Source organism: Lissotriton helveticus, chromosome 12, assembly GCF_964261635.1.
Source record: "Lissotriton helveticus chromosome 12, aLisHel1.1, whole genome shotgun sequence".
Taxonomy (NCBI): Eukaryota; Metazoa; Chordata; class Amphibia; order Caudata; family Salamandridae; genus Lissotriton; species Lissotriton helveticus.
Window position 1 is genome coordinate 465,172,844 of NC_136073.1, and position 25,595 is coordinate 465,198,438.

At 42.9% G+C, this 25,595-nt stretch overlaps 1 protein-coding gene across 2 annotated transcripts in view; it reads left to right on the top strand.

Moving 5' to 3' along the window:
- The window catches only part of SLC12A3 (solute carrier family 12 member 3), a 331,781-nt gene that overhangs the window by 186,264 nt on the left and 119,922 nt on the right, over positions 1-25,595 (top strand). For both annotated transcript variants that reach the window (XM_078671397.1, XM_078671398.1), the window contains exons 16-17: positions 18,573-18,684; positions 20,350-20,484. In XM_078671397.1, the coding sequence (XP_078527523.1) occupies positions 18,573-18,684; positions 20,350-20,484 (247 nt within the window). The remainder of the gene's footprint in view (positions 1-18,572; positions 18,685-20,349; positions 20,485-25,595) is intronic.

Here is a 25,595-nt window from a genome sequence, read left to right on the forward strand (position 1 = left end):
GGTGTGGTCGTGGCGGAGATGTTGTCGGTACCGCTGAATTTGCAGGAGAGGCAGGAGAAAGGTCCATGGGTTTGTCCAGGGGCGGCTAGGACGCAGTTGGGAGCGCGGCCGGGGTTAAGGGCTAGGAGGGTGGTGGCATCGTAGGTAAGGCGGGGGGGCTGGGAGGGACGGGGGACAGGGGGTCTGGCGCTGGGCGCGGTCCAGGCGCGGACGGGCGTAGACGGGCTTACCTTTGGCGCACCTTCGGCGCGGATTGGGCGCGGTCGCTGCGCGCGGGAGAAACTGTCATATATGGATGGTGGAGGGGGAGGTGGGAGGGCGTCTCAGCTGGGAGGCGGGTCGGGCACACGAGGAGCACAAAAACAAACAAAATGGAGGCGGAGGGGGGAGGAGGCCCAGGCTCACTCCTCCCCTCACATCAGCATGCTAAACACTCCATTCACCACCGGGGCAGACCCTCCCCGACTCTTGGAGCCAGGCTCACCAGCCAGCCTCAGCCAATCACACGCCAGACACAAATTACACAAATATGCCAACTTCTAAAAGTGGCACTTCTACACTAGACACAATCATGCCGCATATACCATTGCGCAGCATTCAATCTCACGAGTTCCCTCATACCAAACTCGACCCTGCACTCCCCACACATCAGGAACTACCATGGGCATACATATTCCCCATTCATTCCTATGGGAGGGCAGGTCATTCTCCACACATACACAGAGAACTCACGCACTTTACACTGTACCACAGTGAAAAAGTGCGCAAAGGCCTAAAATCACCAACACCAGGTCACAGAAACAGGCTAGGAAAAAGCACAAAGTTTCGGGGTGAACCTGCCAAAAAGGGCCAGGTCCAACACATCTTAATCAAACAGGCAAAAATAGATCAGGAAAATAGAGGAAACACAAAAAAGAAAGAGAATAAAATTTACAAGAGATGAAATTGATTATAAGTATGGCAACATTTTCACCTTTGCTAAAAGATTTGATACACTAAAACAAAACTATGCTACATGGAAGATCCCCACGGCCACAAGTGACATGAGCAAATTGGACATCAGTGAAGGAGAAGGAACAAGCAATTCAGCACTTTCAATTAAAACCACTTTTTTAGAGGAAATGAGATCTGATGTTATGCCTTAAAAAAGTCAGAATGAAATCACATGCGGAATTACTTATCCCAGAGAAAGAAACACATCCTCAGGAAATTCAACATACAAAACAACAAGCACCTAGATTAATCATCACTTACAGTAAAGATAGTAAGAACATTGTAAATACAGAGCAAAAACATTGCCATTTGATAGCAAAGGACCCAGATATTGGCGAAATACTGGGATAAAGGCCATTAGTTACCTATAAAAAAACAAGATCGCTGAAGGATCAATTGACACAAAGCCATTTACAAGACCCAAAACCAACAACAAACTGGTTACTGGAAGCTAGAAAGAGATTCGTAAAATGCAACACCTGCAAGGCATGTACAATAGGCATAAATAAGGATCATCTGGTTGACAAAGGAGGAAGGATAATCCAAATCAAACAGAATATCACCTGCAAAACAACATACAAGATCTATATGATACAATGCAACTGTGGCCTACAATACATAGGGAGCACAACATGTATGTTGTATAAGCGCATGCTAGAACATATATGAGCAGTCAAAAACAGGGATTTAAACTATGTCACAGCCAAACACCTGATACAATGCCAAAATGGTGAATAGAAAATGATGAGATTCTTTGGTCTTGTCACAATAAGACATAATTAACGAGGTAGAGACAGAACTAAAAAATTAAGACAATTGGAATCATGTTACATAATATGACTCAGAACTAAGACACCGATGGGCCTAATAATGACGAGGAACGTTTTGGACACCTGTAAAATCATCGTAAATCTGTTAAATTATTAAATCTGATCACGAAATCTCAGAGGATGGATTGAGTGACTGTATCTAGTACTATAGACCATTGTAAACATAAAAAGTATTTTAAAATTTGAATGTATGATTTCATAATCAAAATTCAACAGGAAACACTTTTGATTTATACCAAATCACTGAATTAGGCCTACAAAATTCATAAGTAGGCTGTGAACGCTAGATTGGCCATTCTACCCAAGTTAATCATGTTAACAACATTTCACATAGAGGTGCTGCTCAGGAACAGAACTATGCTTGGGACCAAAGAACATTGGCATGTAGATACTGAGTCACCAAACTACCTCGGTATCTATCAGCCCGAGTCTAACTAGCTACAGTGCCTCACTTACACTCCTAATCTTTCCAGAGAAACAGATGATTTGGCACTCCAGAACACAACACTCTCGATCCTCTCGGGGATCGCGATAACCAGATACACCCTTTTGCTCTCTCATTCGTACTTGTCCACAATAAAATAAACAAGAGACACAAAGGAAGTTTAAAATATTCATTTAAACTATTGCGCTCTAAGGTGCAGCATTTGCACCACAATTAGAAAACAAATTGATAGCAAAAATATCGCTGGCATGGTTAACAAACCATATACCATAAAAATCCCCATCATGTTATAAGACAGATTAGCCTAAACCCCGCCCCTTACTACTGAAGATAAAAGATTATATATCAAAGATCTCTGTGATTAGTGGTGGACTCCATTCATTAGCATACAGAGTTTGGGCGTTCTACATCTCAACTGATGTGGTAATCTTGCCTCAGGACCTTCCCTCAGTGTTTGTTTTTAGACCTCCTGTCCTTAGTTATATGGCAAAACGTGTTTGCTCACAAACAGCAGCTGCATTCTCATGTTCTGTCTAGGTGCTAGTGTCTGACCAGAGAGATTAATAAGGGATATTGTTGTTTGACCATGTCTATGGTATTCAGACTAAATCCCAGGAGAAGAACTGAACACGAAAACAGATGCAGGTCTGTGTGAAAATACAATGTTATACAAAAGCGAGCGTGGTTATGTAGTAACATGTGCAAAAGAAATGTGATCTACAATGTGCACAACTAGGCTAACATAGGGAAAATGATAAGCCATTCAGGAAACACACAGCAGTGCCATCTAAAATGAAACAATATATGCAATCAATCAGCATGTTATCATTTAATTTTTATATTTCTACATGATGTATTGTGCACTTGTAATGCATTTAACATCAGTATACGTATAAGTAAAATCTTCATCTAATGGCAACAAGAGTCTAGCTGAACACATAATGTTAATTAGCCTAAACAGATGTATAATTCTTTGTCCACATTTAAGCCGTGAGGTTCTTTGCTATCCATCTTTATGACTAACAGGGTCTCAAGTCTCCTCGGTTCTCTACCTCCTCTTCTCACATCTTAGGGCATTTGTGTTATGCAGCTATAGCTTAATAGAACATCATCCCCTTTATGATATTTGTCCAAATGTCTAGCCAATGGGTAGCTCCGGTTGTGGTTTCTAATTGTCCAGATGTGTTGTTGGATTCTTTTAGGCACTGGTAATGCAGTGCTGTCTACATGTACCTTAGGGCAGGGGCAGTTCAACATGTAAACAGCAAATCTACTGTTACAAGTGATGTTATTATTAAAGGGTGACTTAAAATGTGTGATGTTGACTACATGTTGGCATGCCTTACATTTGTTACATTTTACAAATTTATTAGTGGGAATAAGCCATATTGTTCTCCTTTCTGTTCTAATATCACTTATAAATAACGGATCCCTCATTGATTGAGCCTGTCTAAAACTCATTATTGGACATCTAGATACCTCATGCTCAACAATAGGGTAATTCTTTATGAGATTTCAATGTCTTTTTAGAGCAAACCTCGCTTTCATGTGTTTGTTATTGTGGGTGGTAATACATCTATGTTCTGTGTTCCTCAAAGTTTTCTTTTTGTCAGAAATAGAGCTTTCTCTATTTTACATTGCCTTGCTCTATTCGACAATGCACTTAGAGTGCTTTCAGAATAACCTCTGGCTTTAAACATTATCCACATCTGTTCATCGATTTTTGAACATTCATCCTCCATGCTACATACCCTCTCGGCTCTGTAAAATTCTACAAAGGTGATACTTTTAATTAACAGGATTGAATAAACTCTATGGATGTGCAAGATGCTGTTACCAGACATCAGCTTTCTATATAAAGTAGTCACCCACTTACTGTCCTCTACCTTAATCAACACGTCCAAAAATTCTATTTCCTTGTTACTCATCTTTCTAGTGAAGGACAAATTCAGAGCATTATTATTAAGTCCCTCCACAAATTGAGTGGCTTTGGTTAAAATCCCTTTCCAAAGTTCCAACAGGTCATAAATAAACATACCCATTAATATGGTATGCTACACCCATTTTTCCATAGTAGCCCTCCTCCCACTTGCTCCTCCCACCGGCTCCTCCCACCGGCTTATATGCAAATTAGCATAGCTGGGAGCAAAGCAGGTGCCCATTTCTGTCTCTCTGAGCTTTTGAAAAATGTCACCATTAAACATAAAAATGTTTTTGAAAAGGAACTATTTCATCGTTCTCAAAAGCATTTTATTAGGCTCATAGAATTTGATGGGTCTCACCCTCAAAAAATGTTTTAGAGCATAGTTTCTGTCTGCGCGTCTTATACTGGTATAAAGCAATGTCACGTCTGAAGTCATATGCAACATGTCTTCTTCCCACCTTACATCAAAGATTCTGCACAAATAATCTGCAGTATCCCTGATGTAAGATGGTAGATTGGCTACCATTGGGCCCAGAAAAAAATCAATATAGTTGGAAACATTTTCAAACATATTATCTTGAGCCACTATGATGGGGTATCCTGGCGGGACGTTCTTATATTTGTGCACTTTTGGGCTCAAATAAAAAATGGGTAATTTAGGATGATCTTGTTTCAAATGTCCAAACTCGTCACAGCTTAATAAACTACAATCTCTCCAATTGCTGAACTCCAAGTAAAATTCTTCCTTCGCTTTTAAGGCCAGTGTAATCCTTCTGTTTCATTAAGGTGTTTATATACTTTTGACATATACATGTCTTTAGCCTAAATTACAACATTTCCACCTTTGTCTGAGCTTCTGACCACTAAATCACTGAGGTTCTGCAATCTATGTATAGTATTTTTGTACTCTATGTCTCTCTGTTTACTGAGTTTTCTCTTTCTAATGGGGCAGTTTTAAATATTTCTTAGCTCCTTGGCCAATAACTATGTGAAAACATCAATATTGTCATGCAGTGTTTGGGAGATTTAACTCTATTTGTATTTTTTTAAATAAATCTTTTTATTTACAATATAGCAAAGAACAAAAAAAAGCACACTGTTGCACACTGGCATGGCCAAATAATGCATGTTTTTCTCACCATCAAACGGTCGCTGTGTCTTCTTCCTCCCCCGCCATATACCAAACATCGGCATTTAGTGTGCATTGATTAAAGCGCAATATATAAGAACCCATTTTTGTCAAGCTTCCAGTCCCTCAATTGTGGTGCCTGCTCCACACCTCATAATCATGCAAAGTTTTCTTTGGCCATTGCCAGTCCCAGGGTCATCCAAATCCGCTCCATGTGGTTTTGATTGGTCTCATCCCAGATATTTAATAGATACCATTTTGCAGAGGCGCCCATGTATCTCCCACACAGGCTGTTCATACAGGCAACTAAAACTCCCAAAATTGTTGTATCTCAGGGCAGCTCCATATTATGAAGAAAAATGTGATGATCTGGCCGCATTGTCTGACAACCTGCCTCAGTTTCCTTACCTATTTTTACCATGGTGGTTTGTGCATTGTAGGATAGGTAGAGAATTTTTAGTTGCACTAAACAGAACCCCGACCTTCTAGCCACCCCCCTTAGGGAGGGCAGGGCCTCGGCCACTCATCATCCTCCAGGCCTTCTAGGTCACACGCCCATTATTACCCGCAGATGTTTTAGGGTATCCTGGGCATTGTTGATCTGTTTTTGATACACAAGGGGTTGTCTGTCCTACAGGGGCAAAGGCTCAGGGAACTCCGCATCTTTCAGCAATGACGCTTGAAGTGCATGTCATATCTGCAACTAGAGATAAGTTTCAGTGTGGGCCAGTTGGCACTTGTGTTGCAGTTCAACGAAGGGGATTACCCCTCCCTGTGTCCATAGACCTCCTACTCTGGAGAGACCAATGAGATCCCACTTATCAAATCCAGGTTGTGTTCCTAGTGTACCAGATTTAGCCACATCCCAGAGGTGAGTGGCCTGTGTTATCTTGTCCCTCCAGTCAAGTGCATGTAGTGTTGTGTGCCAGAGGTTAATTGTTACCAAGGATAGATCCTAAAGAGTTGTGTGACTCGGTCTGCCGTAGATGGCCCTAAGGAATCCCCCTGGTTGCATGGTCTGTCTGTCCATTCAAAACAAAGGCTCTGTTTATCTCGATTTTGGTCTAAAATCTGTACCCCGTTCTACCTTTACATTGAGTGTTGGTGATTCCTCACAAAAAACACCCCTGTTTCTCGAAGAACCTCATCTTGCGCCCCTTCAAATGCTTTTAGATCCCTTATCAGATCCACATCAGAAACTAGCAAATTTGTTGTGTTATCTAAAATCTGAATCTTTATCTTGTCTCTTATTTGTTTTGAACAATTGCAATTTTTAATGAATTTGTATGAACCCACTCTACTTGGTGCATAATTAAAATTGGACTCTTGACAGAAAGATAAACCTAAGGATATTTGTATTTCTGTGGCCATGAAGGTCTCTTCAGTTAGATTCAGTACCATTTTAACACCTGGAATCATTTCCTGTTGTTCCTGGTTGTTCTCCCAGGTTGCGTGGTAACGTTATATGCGGGGTAAAGGCATTGCGTGGTAATGCCTGTGCTGTAAAGGCTGTTTCCCATCTATGTGATCTCCTGTTTGTTTCAGTTCCGTATTGTTTGATATTGTGCCAACAAGGCAACACAAACATACAACAAATAAATATCATTATAAAACAATAAGAACTATTACCTCAATGCATCATTGTTATACTCTGCTATCAAAATATATATATATATATATATATATATTTATATTGAAGAATGTCACATACATCTAAATACTAAAACAATTTTGGTCTTGAATGTTAGTCTATATAAACTACTCAACTTGGCCCAAATTAAGCAAATTTCCATCTCATGTAACCATGATCACTCTCTGTGATTCCTCTAAATAAACTGAACTTGGCCTAGTGTTTATTATATTTTAACAACACAAATCTTAAAAACTATAGGGTCTTTAAAGTAAGATTAGAATCAGAATCAACAAAAATGTGGAAAGTGCTGTGTGCTTAGATATCTACTTGCTGTACCCCTCAGCCATGAAACATACATCCTAAGAATTGTCTCTACTTCCTCTTTCTCATTTTCAATAAGTTTGTTACTAATCAGTGGTAAAGTGCTATGTCTCTGGAGGTGCAATAGTGAGTGTTCTTTTTGTGTGTTCTATGTGTGAAGGCTGATAAATCAATAAAAGATTATGGTCTTAGGTGAGTAACAGCTACAGCTCCTGGTGCCGTGAATGCATTCAAATACTATAAATGTATACCAAGAAATTAACAAGAATCTTTATAAGTGTTTGTCTTCATCCATCTTCATCTTGGCTTGCTTTACCTAAGAGCTTGTTTTTCTTACTAATATGACACAAGAGACCTCAATATCAACCATAGCTCCAACTCGGCTCTTCTAGTGTCAGATTATTCCTGTTCTTTTTTTAACACATTGCTCGCCCAGACATTTAGAAATCTTTCTATAGAGTGGAAAGAAGCCTGAAGATTTTGAGTCTCGAATTCTATTCAGGTTTTAAAAAGATATTTCCCAAATCTTCCAATTGTATTTTATAGATAAGGGAGGAATACGGTACTGGTGTGAGAAGGGGCTCCCTACCTTTATTAGGATATAAAAAGGTTATTTGACAGGTGGCCTTGATCATTAGCTGAAAAATGAGGCACTTTAGGGGCAAAGAAGGGGTGCAAGTACTTTCTATTCAGCTCTAGTGCCCCTTAATGCAATCATTACAATTCTTCTCAATGCATCATGTTGACTTGAATTTTTCAGGTGACATAGGGCCATTTTGAAAGAAAGTGAGAATGTTTGGTAATAGGTTTGTGAAAAACAATCCTAATGACCAGGCCAATTAAGTAAATTGATCTAAATGCCTATTTGATGGCACAATGAAAGACTTGATAACATAGTTAATCTGGTCTGTCCCGTCCCTCTATATTGCATTGCAAGAAAGGACCAGGTCTGAGGCTGTGTAAGTTAATAATATTTTTTAGGGTGGGCCAGAGCGCACATTTCCCACAGATAAAGTAATCTTGTTTTATAAACCAAACACGAAAAGATGAGGAACTCGGATTTGGAGGCATATGACAATGAGAATCAAGTGTTCACCCAGAATCACAGAACAATGGGAGAGAAAAAGTACAAATCCAAAGAGGGCAGCTACCAGTGTGAAGCTCGAAAAACGTCTTTGCTGTTGTACTGCAGTTGTGATCGGCTGCAAGAAAATAGGCTTACTAGTCTTGCTAGTGGGAAAGAACAAAATACCCCAAAGGATGTGTGTAGGAACACCTCAGTGCAAGCAGCGAGGAACTATGACATGGCTGCTCCGTGTAAGTGGCTTGCTGGCCTGCTTTTTCCAAACCTCTTTAACATCCTACTATTTTGCTAAATTTATCCCATAGGATATGGTTTCATCAGTCCCATAGGAAATGGTTTGCCTTGTCCCCCACTTTGTCTGCAAACACGTCAGGAGCCAGAAGACCTGTTGCACTTATGTCTGGCCCCTGGGAACCTGAATAGAATCATCTTTTACCAAATACAACATTTAACATTCTTTTTGCAGATTTAGTGACATTTTCACATTATAAGACAATGGTAATGGTTTTTTGTTGCCACAGCCTTCATTCAAAATGTAATTTCTATTGCTTAAGCTACTCCTTATACTTATTGATAAGGAATTATTTAAAATATTTTTCACTGGCTTTATGCGTGTATGCAAAACTGTAATTATTAGCATACTGTGTGAAATGATTTCTAATTTATGAAATGTATGGAACTTAACTGATTGAATCATTTATACCTTTAAACATTTGTTATAGCAACAACACTACGGTGGTATTTTGGTGTAATATATAATGATAAGACCCAACCACCACTAGCTTAGGAAGGGACCATCCCCTGATTGTGTTGAGATATGTTCCAGCACTAGCTCAAGGTATGAAAATGCATTGCATTTATTTAAATCACACGAATTCTATTTAAAGAAATATTAGATATATGCAATATTACCTACAACATTATTCAAATTGATTATTACATTCTTTACATTTACCCTATTGTAAAACTGTAAGTTTATTTAAAAAAATCAGAATACTTTGTATTATGTTGACGCTTTTAGATTCTCGTAATAAATATTTTTTTAATATATAAAGATGCCTAAAGGTATTATATCTTCCTGGTTTCTAATAAATAATTTACAAGTGTTAGAAATGGGGGTCTCTAGTTGGCAGAGGTAGGTATCAGTGTCCAAATAAGGACCCTTGCTTCTAGTCAGGGTAAGGGGGATATACTTCTAAAAAAAAACCTGCTCACCCCCTTGGTAGCTTGGCACAAGCAGACAGGCTTATCTCAGAGGCAGTGTGCAAAGCATTTGTGAACACAAACAGTAATACAGTGAAAACACTACAAATGAACACCACACCAGTTTAGAAAAATAAGCAATCTTTATCTTAACCAAAGAGGTCCCAAAATGACAAAAATCCACAATACAGTAAAGATATGACTTTCAGATGATAGTTCAAAGCTAATTGCAGCTGTGACACTTTTCACACAAAGTACCTTGGATGTGTCACGCAAACAAACAAAACGGGCCGCAGGGAAGGTGATGCATCGGTTCCTTACACTCAGGGAAGGTGATGCGTCGATTCCTTGCTCCGGGGAAGTGATGCGTCAGTTCCTTACTGCAGCTCAGGGGAGGTGATGCGTCCGTTCCTCACCGGAAAGGAGGCGATGCATCGGTTTCTCACTGCGTGGTGATGTGATGCGTCTATTTCTTAGTGTGTCCCCCCCACAATGCGACAGACTTGGCGCCTCAATGCGATGCCTCGATGCGATGGTTCGATGTGATGCGACGATCCGGGACGATGCGTGGGTTCTTGCAGCCGGACTGCAGGGCTTGCCTTGCAATCGGTGCAATGATCTCAGACTTCGAAGATCGTTGCACTCGATATGGCATGCGGCGATTTCGCGAACTCCGACAGGCGCTGCAGTGGTTTCTTTGGCTTATCTCAGAGGCAGTGTGCAAAGCATTTGTGAACACAAACAGTAATACAGTGAAAACACTACAAATGAACACCACACCAGTTTAGAAAAATAAGCAATCTTTATCTAAACCAAACAGGTCCCAAAATGACAAAAATCCACAATACAGTAAAGATATGACTTTCAGATGATAGTTCAAAGCTAATTGCAGATGTGACACTTTTCACACAAAGCACCTTGGATGTGTCACGCAAACAAACAAAATGGGCCGCAGGGAAGGTGATGCATCGGTTCCTTACACTCAGGGGAGGTGATGCGTCCGTACCTCACCGGAAAGGAGGTGATGCGTTGGTTTCTCACTGCATGGTGAGGTGATGCGTCTATTTCTTACTGTGTCCCCCCACAATGCGACAGACTTGGTGCCTCGATGCGATGCCTCGATGCAACGGCTCGATGTGATGCGACGATCCGGGACGATGCGTGGGTTCTTGCAGCCGGACTGCAGGGCTTGCCTTGCAATCAGTGCAATGATCTCAGACTTCGAAGATCGTTGCACTCGATGTAGCATGCGGCGATTTCTCAAACTCCGACAGGCGCTGCAGCGGTTTCTTTGGCGAATCGTCGGACACAGGTATGGATGCATCACGCTTCTCGGTATTCCATTGGTTTTCCAGCTTCCAGCGGAAAGCAGTCTCTGAAGGTCCAAAACAACAGCAGGCACCTATTTGCAGGCCAGAAATCCCAGCAAGGACGTTCAGGGGGCCTGGTGGTGCAGTCTGTGTGTCCCTGAGACTTCAGAACTGAAGGCAAGCTCGGTTTCAAGCCCTTGGAGATCTTCTTCAAGCAGGGGACACAGCAAACAGCAAATTCCTTTTCTCTTACTCTTGGCAGCAAGTAGCCACTGCAGGCCAACCCCAGACAGCACAGGGGCAATATTCCTCCTCAGCTTCTCCCGCCTTTCTCCTTGGCAAAGGTTCCTCTTGGTTCCCAAAATGATCTAAAAGTCTAGGGTCTGGACTCCTCTTTTTATACACAAAAACCCTTTGTTCTCTAAAGGCAGAGAGTGTCTGTGCCCCGTCAAAACCAGTTCAGTCCTCACTGGTGCAGCTTCCTGGCAGGAGGTGGAGACAGCATTTTTGAAGGCAGATCAGGCACATTCAGGTGAAAGGAAATCTCCTCCCCCTACTCTAAATGAAGACCACGTCTATTCACCCAGGCCTGAATCATCAGGCTCTCTGGAGCCACTGCTTCTCTGCAGCCCCTGACACTCAAAAGCCAGACATGCAATACACAAACCTAGGAGAGGCATTCTGGATGGCTAAGGAAGAAAATACCTACTTTCTAAAAGTGGTATTTTCAAACACAGCATGCAAAACTTACTAAAAGATGCATTTTAACATTCTGAGTTCTGGCATATCAAACTTTATTTTCCCACATTGTTCCCAGGGGTATTTATGTTTATAAGATGTTATAAACAAACTCCCCTTTCTATCCTATGGGAGCAGGCAGCCTTGCACTAGTGAAAAACTAAATTGGCAGTATTTCACTATCAGGACATGCCACACGCATGAATGAATGAATGAATGAATGAATACGCATTTGTAATGCGCATGGCTACCATAGGGCATCCCAGCGCAATTATGACACTTATACATTCCTCACTGCTCATGGAAAAAGAAAGGTTTTAAGCTGTTTCCTGAAGAGGAGATAATTAGGTTCCAAACGGACAGGATCAGGGAGCCGGTTCCATAAGTTTGCCGCATGAAGTGAGAAGCGACGGCCACCTATGCGTGCCCGTTGGATCCTAGGAACTATCAAAAGTTTTTTATTATTGGATCTAAGTGTCCGAGAGGACTGATATAATTGCAGCATAGGCTGGATCACAGAGGGTCCGTTGCCGGTGATGGACTTATGGACAGTGCACAAGGACTTGAACCAAATTCTTTGCTGCACTGGAAGCCAGTGCAGTCAACAAAGTGCTGACTTAGCCGACTTGCGCCTAGGCACAATCGTTAAAAGTCGAGCAGCACAATTCTGAACAACCTGTAAGATGTTAATAGTTCCCTTTGGTGCACCCAGGTAGATTGCATTGGCATAATCCAGCCGTGATAAAACAAGGGCTTGTACCAGCAGACGTCTGGCGTCAAAGGGGAGAAGTGGCAGGATTTTCCTCATTAATCTGATCAGGGAATAGCAGGTAGCAGCAACTTTACGTGCTTGTATAGAAAAACCAAGATTGCAGTCCAACCAAACACCCAAACTCTTGATTTGTTTCGAAGGTGGCGGGGGAGGGCCCAGACAAGGGTCTAGGCCACCAAGGGTCTAGGTTTGGAGGAGCTGCATGCCCTAGAATCATGATTTCCGTTTTAGAGCCATTAAGTTTAAGGAAGGACAGATCCATCCACTCCTTTACTTTGACCAGGCAAGAGGTCAGGCTCTTATCATTAGTGTCAGATCGGCTGAGAGAGACCACCAACTGGGTGTCGTCGGCATATGTGACCAGCTGGACCCCCCAGGGAAGCACAATGTCCGCAAGGAGCCGCATGTAGATGTTAAACATGGTGGGGCTTAAGGAGGATCCCTGGGGGACACCATACTGGAGAGGAGTCTGCCTTGAGAAGACATCATCTTCGAATACCATGAAGGATCTGTCAGCAAGAAAGGACTGCAACCACCTAAGGGCAGTTCCCTTTACCCCCACCTCTCTCAATCTTTGACTCAAGATATGGTGTTTACCGTATCGAAGGCTGCGCTGAGATCTAACAATATAATGGCAGCACAGCCTCCGTTATCTACAATCTTTCTCGCTTCTTCAACCACCGCAAGGAGGGCCGTCTCAGTGCCCTGCTTGCTTCTAAAGCCAGTCTGGGTGGGGTGTAAGGCTTTATTGTTCTCCACATGGGCCGCCAGTATGGAATTAGCATGTTTTTCGGACAGTTTACTAATACCTGGTAATAAAGAGATGGGGCGATATATATATATATTTTTTAAAAGGGCTTTAACTCTTGCCTGCTTCCAGAGTGGAGGAACCACTCCGGTCGCAAGGGAGGAATTAATTAAATCCCGAATACTGGGGAAACAATCTCTGTGACCAATTTGAGAATGGACGGGGGCGCAACATCCGCCGGAGATCCAGATTTGAGATTCTCTAAGAGTCGCTGTGAATCGAATAGAGAGAGAGGAGCGAAATCCTCCAGCCTAACTTGTTGGGAGGGTAGGGGAAGTTGTACATCAACATCAATTTGCGAAAACAAAGAATAAATGTTAGCAACCTTCGTGGCAAAAAAAATAGCAATCTCATCACAACATTTTTGAGCATTCGTCGGATCAGTAAGAGAGCTAGGGGGGGTGATAAGAGATTTAAAATTGTTAAATATCTCCCTAGGTGAATTGGAGGCCGAAACAATCTTTTCTTTATAGTGTCTGGTTTGCGCCGATTTTATTTTACTTTTGTAAAGCCTGAGTGCTGCTCTATAGTGGGCTTTACTAGATTCCGAAAAATCTTTCCTCCATTTCCGCTCAGATTGCTTGCAAGATTGTTTAAGCATTCTAAGCTCACAGGAATATCATGCTTTTTTGTTGGAGCCGTCTCGGTGGGAGAATTCTTTCTTGGGGAGGGTAAGATCCCATGAGGACTCCAGCCAACTATTAAAATAGTCATTGGCCTCAATAGGATTAGCGCAGGATACGAAGGTAGAATTGTTAAGATTAATTGCCCATTTCTCCACAGAGAGTTTTGACCAGATGCAACCTACTTTTTTTGACTTTATAGAGGGTTGTGGAAAGTCCAAAGGGGTCCAAACAAAAGATAACAGCGCATGGTCTGACCAGGGTACCACAATGGACTCGATCAGAGTGATGTTATCCAAGTTAGTAGAGGGTCGAGCAAATGACCTAACTTGTGGGTGGAGCCGGTCACAATTTGTCTAAATTTGAAAGGCTTCCAGACCTGCCACAAGGTCTCGGGAGGAAGAAGAAGAATCTAATTCATCCAGGTGAATATTAAAATCACCCAGAATTGAAAAATTGAGAACAAGACTGGCATGATTTATGACAAGACCTGGCAGATCCTTGCAAAAGCTAGCATATCCTCCTGGGGACGATATAACAGGATACTTGAGAAGGTACAGGTGGGAGAGAAGTTGATGGCAAAGGAGAGGCTTTCACATTCCGGTAGAGGGCACTTAGTCGATCTACAGTTGTAAATACTTTTAAATATAATTGCAATTCCCCCACCCCGCCCACAGTCACGGTCTTGTCTGACAATAGTGTAGTTAGATGGGAGAGCCTGGACCACATCTGCTTCAGAGGCCGTACTGGTCCACGTCTCAGTAAGAAAGAGAACGTCCGGGCATCTCTCTTCTAACAACAGGCAGATTTCGCTTGCATGCTTAGGCAGGGATTGGCAATTGAGGAGTAGGAGAGAAAAGGATTCCACTTCTCCAGTTTTTAAGGGAGGAGATTTGGCGGGCTTGAATTTAAAGGTGCAGCGAGAACAGTGGTTACTTTCTACTTCCAGCGGTATAATATGCGTACAGGCCTCCCTTGAGTCCCCTCTAACCATCAATAATTGGTCCCTGCTATAGTGGATGTTGACTGGGAGGATTAGACCAGGGGTTCCAACCCCTAGCCCCGTCCTGGCGCGGACGGGCGCAGACGGGCTTGCCTTTGGCACGCCTTTGGCGTGCCGCCGGCGCACCCGCAGCGCACGTCTGCTTTGCGGAAGGAGGGACATGATGGTTAAATAGGCGGGGTTAACTAGCGCACTAACCTCCCTGTCCCCGCCCCTCGACCAGCCGGCAGAGGAGCAATGGAGCCGCCTGCACCCTCCACACAATCGGTACGAACCGTGGTGGACCGGGGTGTGCGGCGGTAGCAAGCAGAGAGTAGGTAGGGAAATGTGCAAATCTCGCAACACTCACTCCAAATTAAAAGAATTCTGTTTTTAAAAATATCCCCCAATCAGCTGTTCCGTGGCAGAGAGCCTGCGTGTGTCAAAGCGCGGTCGGAAATGAGTTGCTTAAATAAGTTAGGCTCACTAGAGCGCTAACCTCCCTGTCCCCGCCACTCGACCAGCCGGCAGAGGAGCAATGGAGCCGCCTGCACCCTCCACACAATCGGTACGAACCGTGGTGGACCGGGGTGTGCGGCGGTAGCAAGCAGAGAGTAGGTAGGGAAATGTGCAAATCTCGCAACACTCTCTCCAAATTAAAATAATTCTGTTTTTAAAAATATCCCCCAATCAGCTGTTCTGTGGCAGAGAGCCTGCGTGTGTCAAAGCGCGGTCGGAAATGAGCTACTTAAATAAGTTAGGCTCACCAGAGCGCTAACCTCCCTGTCCCCGCCCCTCGACCAGCATCAGGGCATTTCGTACCTTTCACATAAAATGCACCCTGTCCACAGCGGTACCTTGGGCCTATCTTAAGGGTGACTAACTTGTAAGAAAAGGGAAGGGTAGGGCCTGGTAAGTGGCTTCACTTCCAGGTTGACAGGGCAGTATCAGTCTGCACACAGGCTCTGCAATGGCAGGCCAGAGTTACATTTTACAGGCTGCTTCTGTGGGTGGCACAACCAGTGCTGCAGCCCACTAGCAGCATTTGATTTACAGGCCCTGGAGACACACAGGGCACTGTACTAGGGTCTGACTAGTAAATCAAACATGCCAATCAGGGAATCACTAATCCATAACAACAACTTACCAAGGGAGCACTTGCACTTTGACACTGAACAGCTGTGGCCAAAGCATGTAGACCAGCAAAACAAAGTCCAACACACAGCAAAAACATAGGAGAAAAAGGCAAAAATACTGGGGAAACCCACGCCAATGGTGCCAGGTCCAACACCAAGTCATCACACAGTTTATAGGGCACTTCAGTAAAAGCTAGCTGAAAAAGGTGAAGCTTAAAATGTGTTAACAGTAGCAAGTAAATATATGAATATGAAATACAATATTTGGGTATTACAAGCACTGACAGAGAAAGGCGGAGAAAAAGCTAAGGAACAAGTGATGATTACCATATGAAGTGAAGTTAAGGTGAAAGCTAAGATATGTAGTAAATTCTTGCGCAGGGACATGGGCAGAGTGGACTGGATGAATGAATGAATGAATGAATGGGTGTCTTATAATGCGCAAACTTAACCCAGGAGGGCATCAAGGCGCAGGGAACATACAGACAAAAAACAAAAGGCAGTGACTCTAGTGAGGTGAATTGGGGGCAGGAAAAGCCTTTGATATGAATACTGCAATCATCATCTGGGGTGTTTTTAAATGTATTTATAGAATTTGCAAAAATCGAAGTAACAATAAAAGTTCAACACAATAAACAGAATTATATCACCATGGATCCATTAGAATGATACAGCTCAGCAGCCATCAGAAATATGCATATCTAGACATTATTGGGTTGTGTACATTAGTTATATATGACTAAGTGTGAGTTCAGAAAAACATTATCAGTCTCTCAAGCCCATCGGACTACCTTTTAACACATATTGAAGGCCACGCTCAAAGCCATTGGTGTTTACAGCACCATCTTGACTCTCTTCTGCTGCAATACTATATATTAGAAACTGATTATGCTCAGCACAATTATTATTTCACATATACTAGGTTTAGTGAGTGTGGTCTGGGTATCCTTACAAAAGACAGTGGGGTTCATTTAGACATTGGCAGATGGGCTCTCAGTGGTGGCCTGCCTGCTATAGTTAGCCTTCCCTGCAGCCTTTACAGAGGTTATTCACTGAAAGTGCACACTTTGGCACGGTGGGAGCACTTTAATAAAATTGTGCAACACCAGATGTTCCATCATGCAACGGGGACATGGCAGAAATTTTTTGGGGGAAAATCTTAAATCAGTATCTCTGCCATGGTGGAGGGATCCTAGGGAAGGGGGGATACCGATCCAGCACTTAGCCGGTCCCACCTTTCTCTCAAACGACATATTCGGCACGTTTTTTTTATGTTGTGAGTTGCCTTTTTAAGTAAGATCTCAGTGCTGCTTCCAATTTCTAGTACATTAAGATATTCAATGAGCTGGGTGCCCCCATTTCCTTCTCTCTGTATCGACTAACTGGTTTCCTGAAAGATATTGTCCATTTTGCGCACACCTTACCTGTCGATCAAACTCCCATGAGATAAGATATAGTTGACAGATATGACTAGTACCTAAAAATCTTGGAAAGTAAGAGAGCTACAGCTGAGAGAAACTCATTTTTTAATCATTCGATTCCATTCCAGCCTTCTCAATTCCCCATGCATTTATTTCCCAATTGGCCATTAAGGGTTGCCAGGATAACCGATTCAAATGCTGTTGGTGTAGTAGTTTGATATATAAATACATGAAAGCCTTCAATCCCTGTATAAAAAGCTTTCTCCAATTTTCTTATTTTATTCCAGTAGTCTCTGCATAATCTACGTAATGAGTAAATGAAGTAGCTGCTTAACTGTAACAATTTATTACAGTTTAGCTGTGATGTCACAATGCCTCCTACGAGGGCCAGCAGGCAATGTAAAATACAGGTCAGGGAGGAAAATTACAACTGGTTCGGGGGCTATAATTTGGTTTCAGGGCCTTTAATTTGGTTTCAGTGCCTTTAACAACCAGTATAGCCCTTTTCAGAGTCTATATTAGCACAATGAAAATGAGAACTAGCTTCTCTGATCTGCTTCGCTGAAATGAACCGTCATTAGCAAAAATGTGGCATTCGTGGCAGTATATTTATGTTATGCATGGCTCCTGTTCATTACAGGAAAGCAGGGATTTCTATTACAACATATATCATTATTTTTTTTAATTGACACATTAAATTTCATATAATATGTTTTTACAACAAATTACTGCTCTATTATTGTGTGTTTAATTTTGCCCCACAGATTTCACATGTTTTCTGCTTATTTTAAACCATACTCGTTCATATTAAGGAGCAAGAGACAAAGGATTTGAGCTCCTTTTTGGGAAAGGTATTGGCTTAACCATATATTATATGGAATACAATATCTAATGCTGTATGTTAAAAGGTGATTGCAAGTCCTCCTAAAATTCTTTGACCTTGTAAATGAACTCTTCTGTGACTTAGTGTCCTTATGATGTACAGTGTCAATTCATAGATGCACAATGACATTCTATACACAGTTTAAAACATGAATGAACAATTGAGTACATTTATGAAGAGGAAAAGGAGAGGAAAGGCAGTACTCTATTTCTTTTACCAGGTTTTGCTGCAGTTTATGACCTTGGTTGAACTTCCAATTGCTTCGAGAAATTGTGCTTTCAATTCTCATAATTTTTCTGTTTACGTTTTTAATTGAGACACATTTTATTTTTTCTAGGCCCCAGTGCCTGGTCTTGACTGGCCCACCCAACTTCCGCCCAGCTCTTGTGGATTTTGTGGGAACCTTCACCAAAAAGTTGAGTCTAATGATCTGCGCAAATATCTTAATAGTGAGTACATATTTTGTTTTCCTATCTTGTTTAATGTATTATACGTATATTGTTTATTTACAACCCTTTAATGCATGATTTACACACTCACCCTTTTGCGCAACTTGAATGATGCAGTTTTATTTTACAGATTCAATAGCTGAGATATCCTAAATGACTAAGTCTCCCCAAACAGCACTGTAAGATTGCAAGCTACAACCACATAGTACCTTGACTAGACCATACAAATGTAGTTTTTTCCTACAATCAGCCATCATGGAGGAGGATTGAGGCTAGCGGCAAGTACATCTGACCTATATGGTGGGCACATTAATAAAATCACAGAACAAAACAATGATGCTATATCTTAAAGACACCGAGGCAAAAATCCAAAGAGGCTTAGCTTGCGGAGAACACATTGCGACCAGGAAAGTAGACAAAAATTCTGCGCAACCAGGTGTCCAGCAAAACAGATCAGGGAACCATGGAGGCTGAACCTTTCGGCTGCAGTACAGTGTTCGAAGCCACATGATTGAAGACACATAATCAAAGCAAGGCTACCTGAGCTTGGGAGTCAGCGGCGCGAAGGACTAGCCAAGAAGAGGCAACAGGATAAATAGTTGGGATGTCTAAGATTCAGACAGTAGGAGAAAGATGATCAAATAGGGGTTGAAATTATCAGTTTTCGAGTCCTCTCGGTGCTGGTCTTCAGTGCTTTCTCTCATAATGTTTCAGAGGCACAGGAAAAGAAGTGTTTTTTTGGACAAATCACACTTATATATGAGATAGTATTATCGACTTTACGGAAACTGAAGTTATAATGAAAAATATGCTATCTGGAAGAGATAGCATTGAAAGGCACCTCAAAGTATGTTAATGTGGCTCTTTCTGCTTTTTTTTTAAAAAAAACCCTTTTTATTGGATTTAAGTATAAACAGAGTACAACAGACCGCATGGTAGAATGTCGGCTCAAAACAATGCTATTCAAAAACATTTCCAAGAGACATGTAGATTCCACTATTGATCCCAAAATGTGTGATGTTTTGAGGGAATCCCCTTGATGGGTAGACGCTTTCCTCCACATTGGCACAGTAGAAGTCTATTCCTTCTGACCATTCTTTGAGAGAGTAACAAGTCTTTTTCAAGGATGCATTTGCAACCGGCAGGTCCCCGGTTCAATTCCTGGAAATTAGTATTATTGTGTTGAAATGTGTGTTAATACAGTTCTTTAGACTGTTTCACAACTGAACAATTTTCAGCAAAAAGTGAAAAATATCAAGTGCTCCTGCTGTTCATGCTACTTTTAATAATGGTGTCAGTCCTTGTATCTCTCTTGGTGTGGCTATGAATTCGGATATATGGTCCAATGATTACATCATGCCATGGGCTTAGTGGAGGTGGACCCCGTTCGCTCCTTATAAGACCAGTGCCATGGAGGCCAAGAGTCTGAATCTACATGGACCATGGTTGGACCGAGGGCACACGTAAACGGTTCAGAATGCAGTAGCTATGGTGCAATGAGGACTAAAAAAATAAAAAATAAAAAAAAGTCCTTGTATCTCAAACTTAGCTATACTGCACACCCAATATAACAAGATAAAAAGTGAATAATGAGGGGAAGGAGCGGAATATTGGCTCTTTTCGAAATTTTTACTCCTTGTTTCTTATTTCTTGGGGCAACACTAGGGCCCACGGAAGCAGAAAATACAAGAACTCACAAGCAGCGGACACGTCAAGTGGCTGAACAAGAGGAAGATCAGATCTTTTTACTGTGGTCTGATTGCCGATGACTTGCGAAATGGCGCCCAGATGCTGATGCAGGTAAGTCGTTTTACGATACGCAGTGATTTACGGACTAAAGATTTGGGCTGGTGATCTAGGGTCTTGAGGAGCAATCCTTATAGGGGATTCCCAATTTACTGTATACCTCTAACATCCACAGCTTGGACATCCACACTTCAAACTTGTGTTCATTTTCAGAGTCTTATGTTGTGCTATTCACTTTTAATGTAGCACCTTGTTGCATGTAGTCCCTGTCTCTTGCTGCTGCCCAGTGTCTCATAAGGTTGTAGCACACCCGTGTCTGCATGTCTTTATCCTTCATTTCATAGTGCTATAGGACCTTTGGGTTGATTTGTTCCTCTTTCTTTGGAAAGTGTTTCCTTGCTACAGTTGTCTCTGTATTAAGGGGGGCATGCACTGTTGGTCTCATACTTGTGTGAATCCAGTTCCCCTCACAGTTGTCTGCAGGTTGTAGATAACCTTTATTGAGGTTTCCTTGTGGCTTTCCAGTTGCCTGCACATGTTGACAAGTTGATGCATTAATGCCTTTACTATTAGATCGAGGGGTGGGTTGTTATGTGCGTGTCAGTGTCATTCGGCTTCTTGAGGGTACTGTGTAACACCAGTAGTGCTTAATTTGAGTCGGTGGTTGCAGGTAGGGCCCATCTGCAGTTATGTTAGGAGACCAGGACTTATTTTAACTCATCAGCCTGACTCAGGAAAAAGGGAGAGAAAGGCAGAAAATGGGAAGAGAAAAAGTGGAAAACAGTGACATAGGGAGAAAGCAGGGTTCAGCAAGAACCAGCAAAAGTGACGATGGTGGTAGTGGATAAAAGTGGCTGGAGGTAGAATCAAGAATTGATAGCCTTAGTATTTGTCAATCCTGGCATTCAGTAGTACCGGCATTAAGCTTCTGAGCAAACCTTTGGGCCGGCACTTTTATTTGAGAAATTAGCCACTGAACCCCAGTGTGTTCAACATTGGCAAACAAGTGCTGCATCAACGCAAGTGTTTCAGGATACCCACATGGGATATTTTTAATGGTCCGTATAATGTTTCTTTTTCTTTTTGTGATTTGTTTCTGGCGAAACAGTTACATGCTTACTTCATATTCTTTAACCCGTCCGTGCTGCCGTCGGCCGTTGGCCGACGGGAGCACTATCTCCCTAGTGCTGCCGTCGGCCAACGGCCGACGCAGCCCTCCCACCCTTTAGAACGCCCGCACCGCGGTGGAAAAACCGGCGCGGTTAAGGCGTTAATTTAAGTAAATCTTTCCCTCTACGCTTTAGTTTGTCCTGAACCTTAGCCTAACCCATTCACTTACACTTAGCTGCACCCGTCTCAATTTCTTCTTCAATGTTTGTGTTTAAGATATTTTTCTGCCCAGAGATGTTGCTATCTCAAGAGTTTTTCCTCAAAATAAATGATACCACATTTACGAACAAAGGGGCATATTTACAATATTTTGGCTACCCTGCGTCAAAAGAAAAAGGCAGGAATGCACTATATCTATAAGCCTGTCCTTTCTGCCAGTGCACAAACTGGTACAAAAGGGGGTGGTGATGGACGGAGCATCTGAACCAATCAAACACTCACACCCAGTCAAAAGATCTGGGTTTAATCCATCACCGTTCTTTAGCCCACTCTGCCACCCCAGTTCAGACAGGGCCATATGCAAATCCGTCTGACCCTGTGCCTCATGGGAACAGTCCAGCCCGAACTGCCATGCCATACCTTCCCTGGACCGGAAACAAGCTTCCTAGGACCGGTTTCTGGCATTTCAGCCGTCTTCAGCCAGACTTGCTTGAATCCATTGGCAAAGTGAGCTAAAGAACGGTGATGGATTAAACCCAGATCTTTTGACTGGGTGTGAGTGTTTGATTGGTTCAGATGCTCCGTCCATCACCACCCCCTTTTGTACCGCTTTGTTCGCCATAAGTTGGCAGGGTATGCTCAGACGTGAGTCCCTTGCTCACTTTGCCACTGGATTCAAGCAAGCCTGGTTGAAGACGGCTGAAATGCCAGAAACTGGTCCTAGGAAGCTTGTTTCCGGTCCAGGGAAGGCATGGCTTGGCAGTTCGGGCTGGACTGTTCCAATGAGGCACAGGGTCAGACTGATTGCATATGGCCATGTCTGAACTGGGGTGGCAGAGTGGGCTAAAGAACAGTGATGGATTAAACCTAGATCTTTTGACTGGGTGTGAGTGTTTGATTGGTTCAGATGCTCCGTCCATCACCACCCCCTTTTGTACCGCAGTGCACAAACTGCAGCCAAGCGCCGATGCAACCACCCTTGCACCATTGTACAAGGGTGTCTGTGTTGCTGGTATAATTGTTTTTGTGCAGGAAGGGGCACCTTGCTACACAAAAACAATCAAAGGAGGCCTATTCCTCGTTCTATGTATGCTGAAGAATGCAGCCCATGGGGAAAGAGTAAAAAAAAACTAGGAGAAATGTAAACATTGCTCCTTGTTATGCCTACTTTGGGAAGGCGTTAGTTTTGGCACTGCGCCAGATTTACACTATGTTGTAAATCTGGAGCAGTGTCAAAAACCATTGGTGTTGCATGGGAACACCCACAGCAACACCCATGGAATGCCCCTTTCATGCAGAGGAAGGTATTGCCTTACTCCATATTTACAAGGCAAGGAAGGAAATCCATGCAGATTGGCTTTGGGTGGCCTTGTGAATATGGGCCAGCACACTGTGTCACAAAAGCGATGCTCCGGCGGCGTAAAAGTGCAGCAGGGGCATTGTAAAAATGTCCCCAAGAATCTAAATATCTAAATTAAAATAAATAAATAAATCTGCCGTTTATCCACCTCTTTTGGACACCAACGGTTAACATGGATGTTCACACTTTTTAGTGAAAAAAAGCCCAGACAAGTGACCACCAAGAGTAAAATTGGGAGAAATGTTTAAACCGATTTTGACTGATTTTCTGCAGATGCCTGCAGTTGCACCCCTCTGACACTGAGGGAGGCAAAGCACTGTAAGTGCAGGCTTATATACTTATCTCTTTTTCTAAGCCTTTCATTCTCCTCCCTTTAGAAAAGCAGGCGGTGTCCTAACTGGAAAGGCTTATGGGTACGGTTTGAGGGTCCTTTACATTGTCCATAGAGCAACAAGTGGTGGTCACTGCATTCTGTAGGGATGATTTTATGGACCCAACACTGACCGGAGACTCTAGACCTGTGGGTTAGTGCCCCGCATGCATTGTTTCCCTGGGCCTTCTTCCTGTGTGACTATTCTCCCCTTGCTTGAGTAAAAGGGGTGGTGGTGGTCTCTGGTACCTAATATCACCAAGGATCATGAGGTGGGCTGTGCTCTGTGTTGAGGTGGTCCTGTGGCATGGAGGTGGAGTGGGTAGTGGCAGGTTTCGAGCAGCCCTTCCTTATCCTCTTTGCCACTGCACTTTTGGCAGTGTTTTGCTTTGATTCCAGGACCTCTACTTCCCAAGCCTTGATACTCATAGACCTATTACCTTCGTGTCCGTATGATCCCGTCTTAGGATCGCGCGGCCTGGTCAGTACTTTTGTATCTACACATAGTAGCTCTGTCTATGGCTCTCTCCCTCCAGATGCACTGCACTTGCCAGGAGATCCCTCCCCCTCTCTCTTGTCCCTCTTCCCAGCTGCCCACCAGGTCTGTCTCCACTACCCTCCCCCAGTCCAATCTCTGTACTCTGTCCTGCAGCCTGTGCATTCCTCTTCCTGTATCAGTAGTTGGTTTCCTTGTGTGTAGATATTTGGACTTAAAGTGCAACCTAGTTTAGACGCAAAGGGGCGCTGTTCAAGTAGGTAGGGAGTAATTCTAAATCATGTCATGTTTGTGTTTGAATGTTTGTGTTTCTATGTCCTCATGCTAGCATGTTCCCTGTAATTGTGTGAGTACATTTCTGCCTTAGCTTCAGAGTTTTCTCTTGCCCGACATAGATTTCCCCCTGTCCCAGTACTGTGTTCGCTCTTCTTGTGTATGTATTTGCATTATCCTTGTGGCTTTACATACTCCTTTCTTGAGTGAGTGTATGTGTCTCTTGAATCTGTCTGCATGTGTCCCTGTCCCCAACATGTTCCAGTTTGCATGATGTTGAGTGTTTTTGGCAGTAATGGTCATGAATTGGCGATGTCCCATTGTACATGACTCTCTTACCTAGCTGTAAGACCCACCTACATGTTGCAACTCACACAACCCAGTATAAATGTTTTCCCTTACGGGTTATGCATGGCTCTTTTGTCCTATGTTGATGACCCCTATTACCAGATCCTGGAGCCCCATTTCCTGTGTAAGCGACGTAGATGTAAGACCCACCTACCTATCTGTTGCATTTCCCACTCTTTGTATCAGTGTACTCCCTGTGGTGTGAACAGGACTCCTCAGTCCTATGTTGGTGTCTCCTATTACCAGATTTTGGAGCCTCATGTAATTTGTTAGCGACGTCTATGTTCCATGCTGTGCCTTTTTACACTCTTATTCCTACCCTGTTCAGTGCCTTCTAGTACTCTTCTTACTTGTGTCTCCTGTATAAGGCAGGGCTAAAAAAACATTTCCTCTTGATGACTATGAACACTCCTCTGGAACTCTACCTCTAACCCTTTGCAATCTCTCAGCATGCAACAACCATACATGCTCTTTCTTTCCTCCAAACCTCAGCTTTTTTGGAATGTATTTTTCTACTTCTTTTTCTTTGATATGTATTGTAGCAAATGTACCTTATTTAACCGTGAACGACAGGCCTGTTGAATGGGGGCAAGAAAGACAGAAATAAAAGGAAGCCTTTTGGGGGTAATTGTGTTTTGGACTATACACTGAACACAAAATATACTGGTTGCCAGATTTGTGTTGATGAGGCATGCCTGGGAGTCCACTGGGTGGTAGAACCCCACCCCCGATCCATAGGACACGTCCACTCTGCAGCACTATCTGTCCTCTGCGCAGCCGGAAATGGCCGTCTCAGCCAGTTGTTTGCACTATTCATACCTGAGGTGCCAGCACTTCTGATTCTGGTGCAAGTAACAAGTGCAATAATCATGGCTGCTCCCTTTCCATACCAAGTATCGACTACTCACTAGATAGGAGTCCATCGCTGGGACAGGCTGACCGCTCAATGACTTGTAGCAATGCCTTGCCCAATACAGAGTAGACCCCTT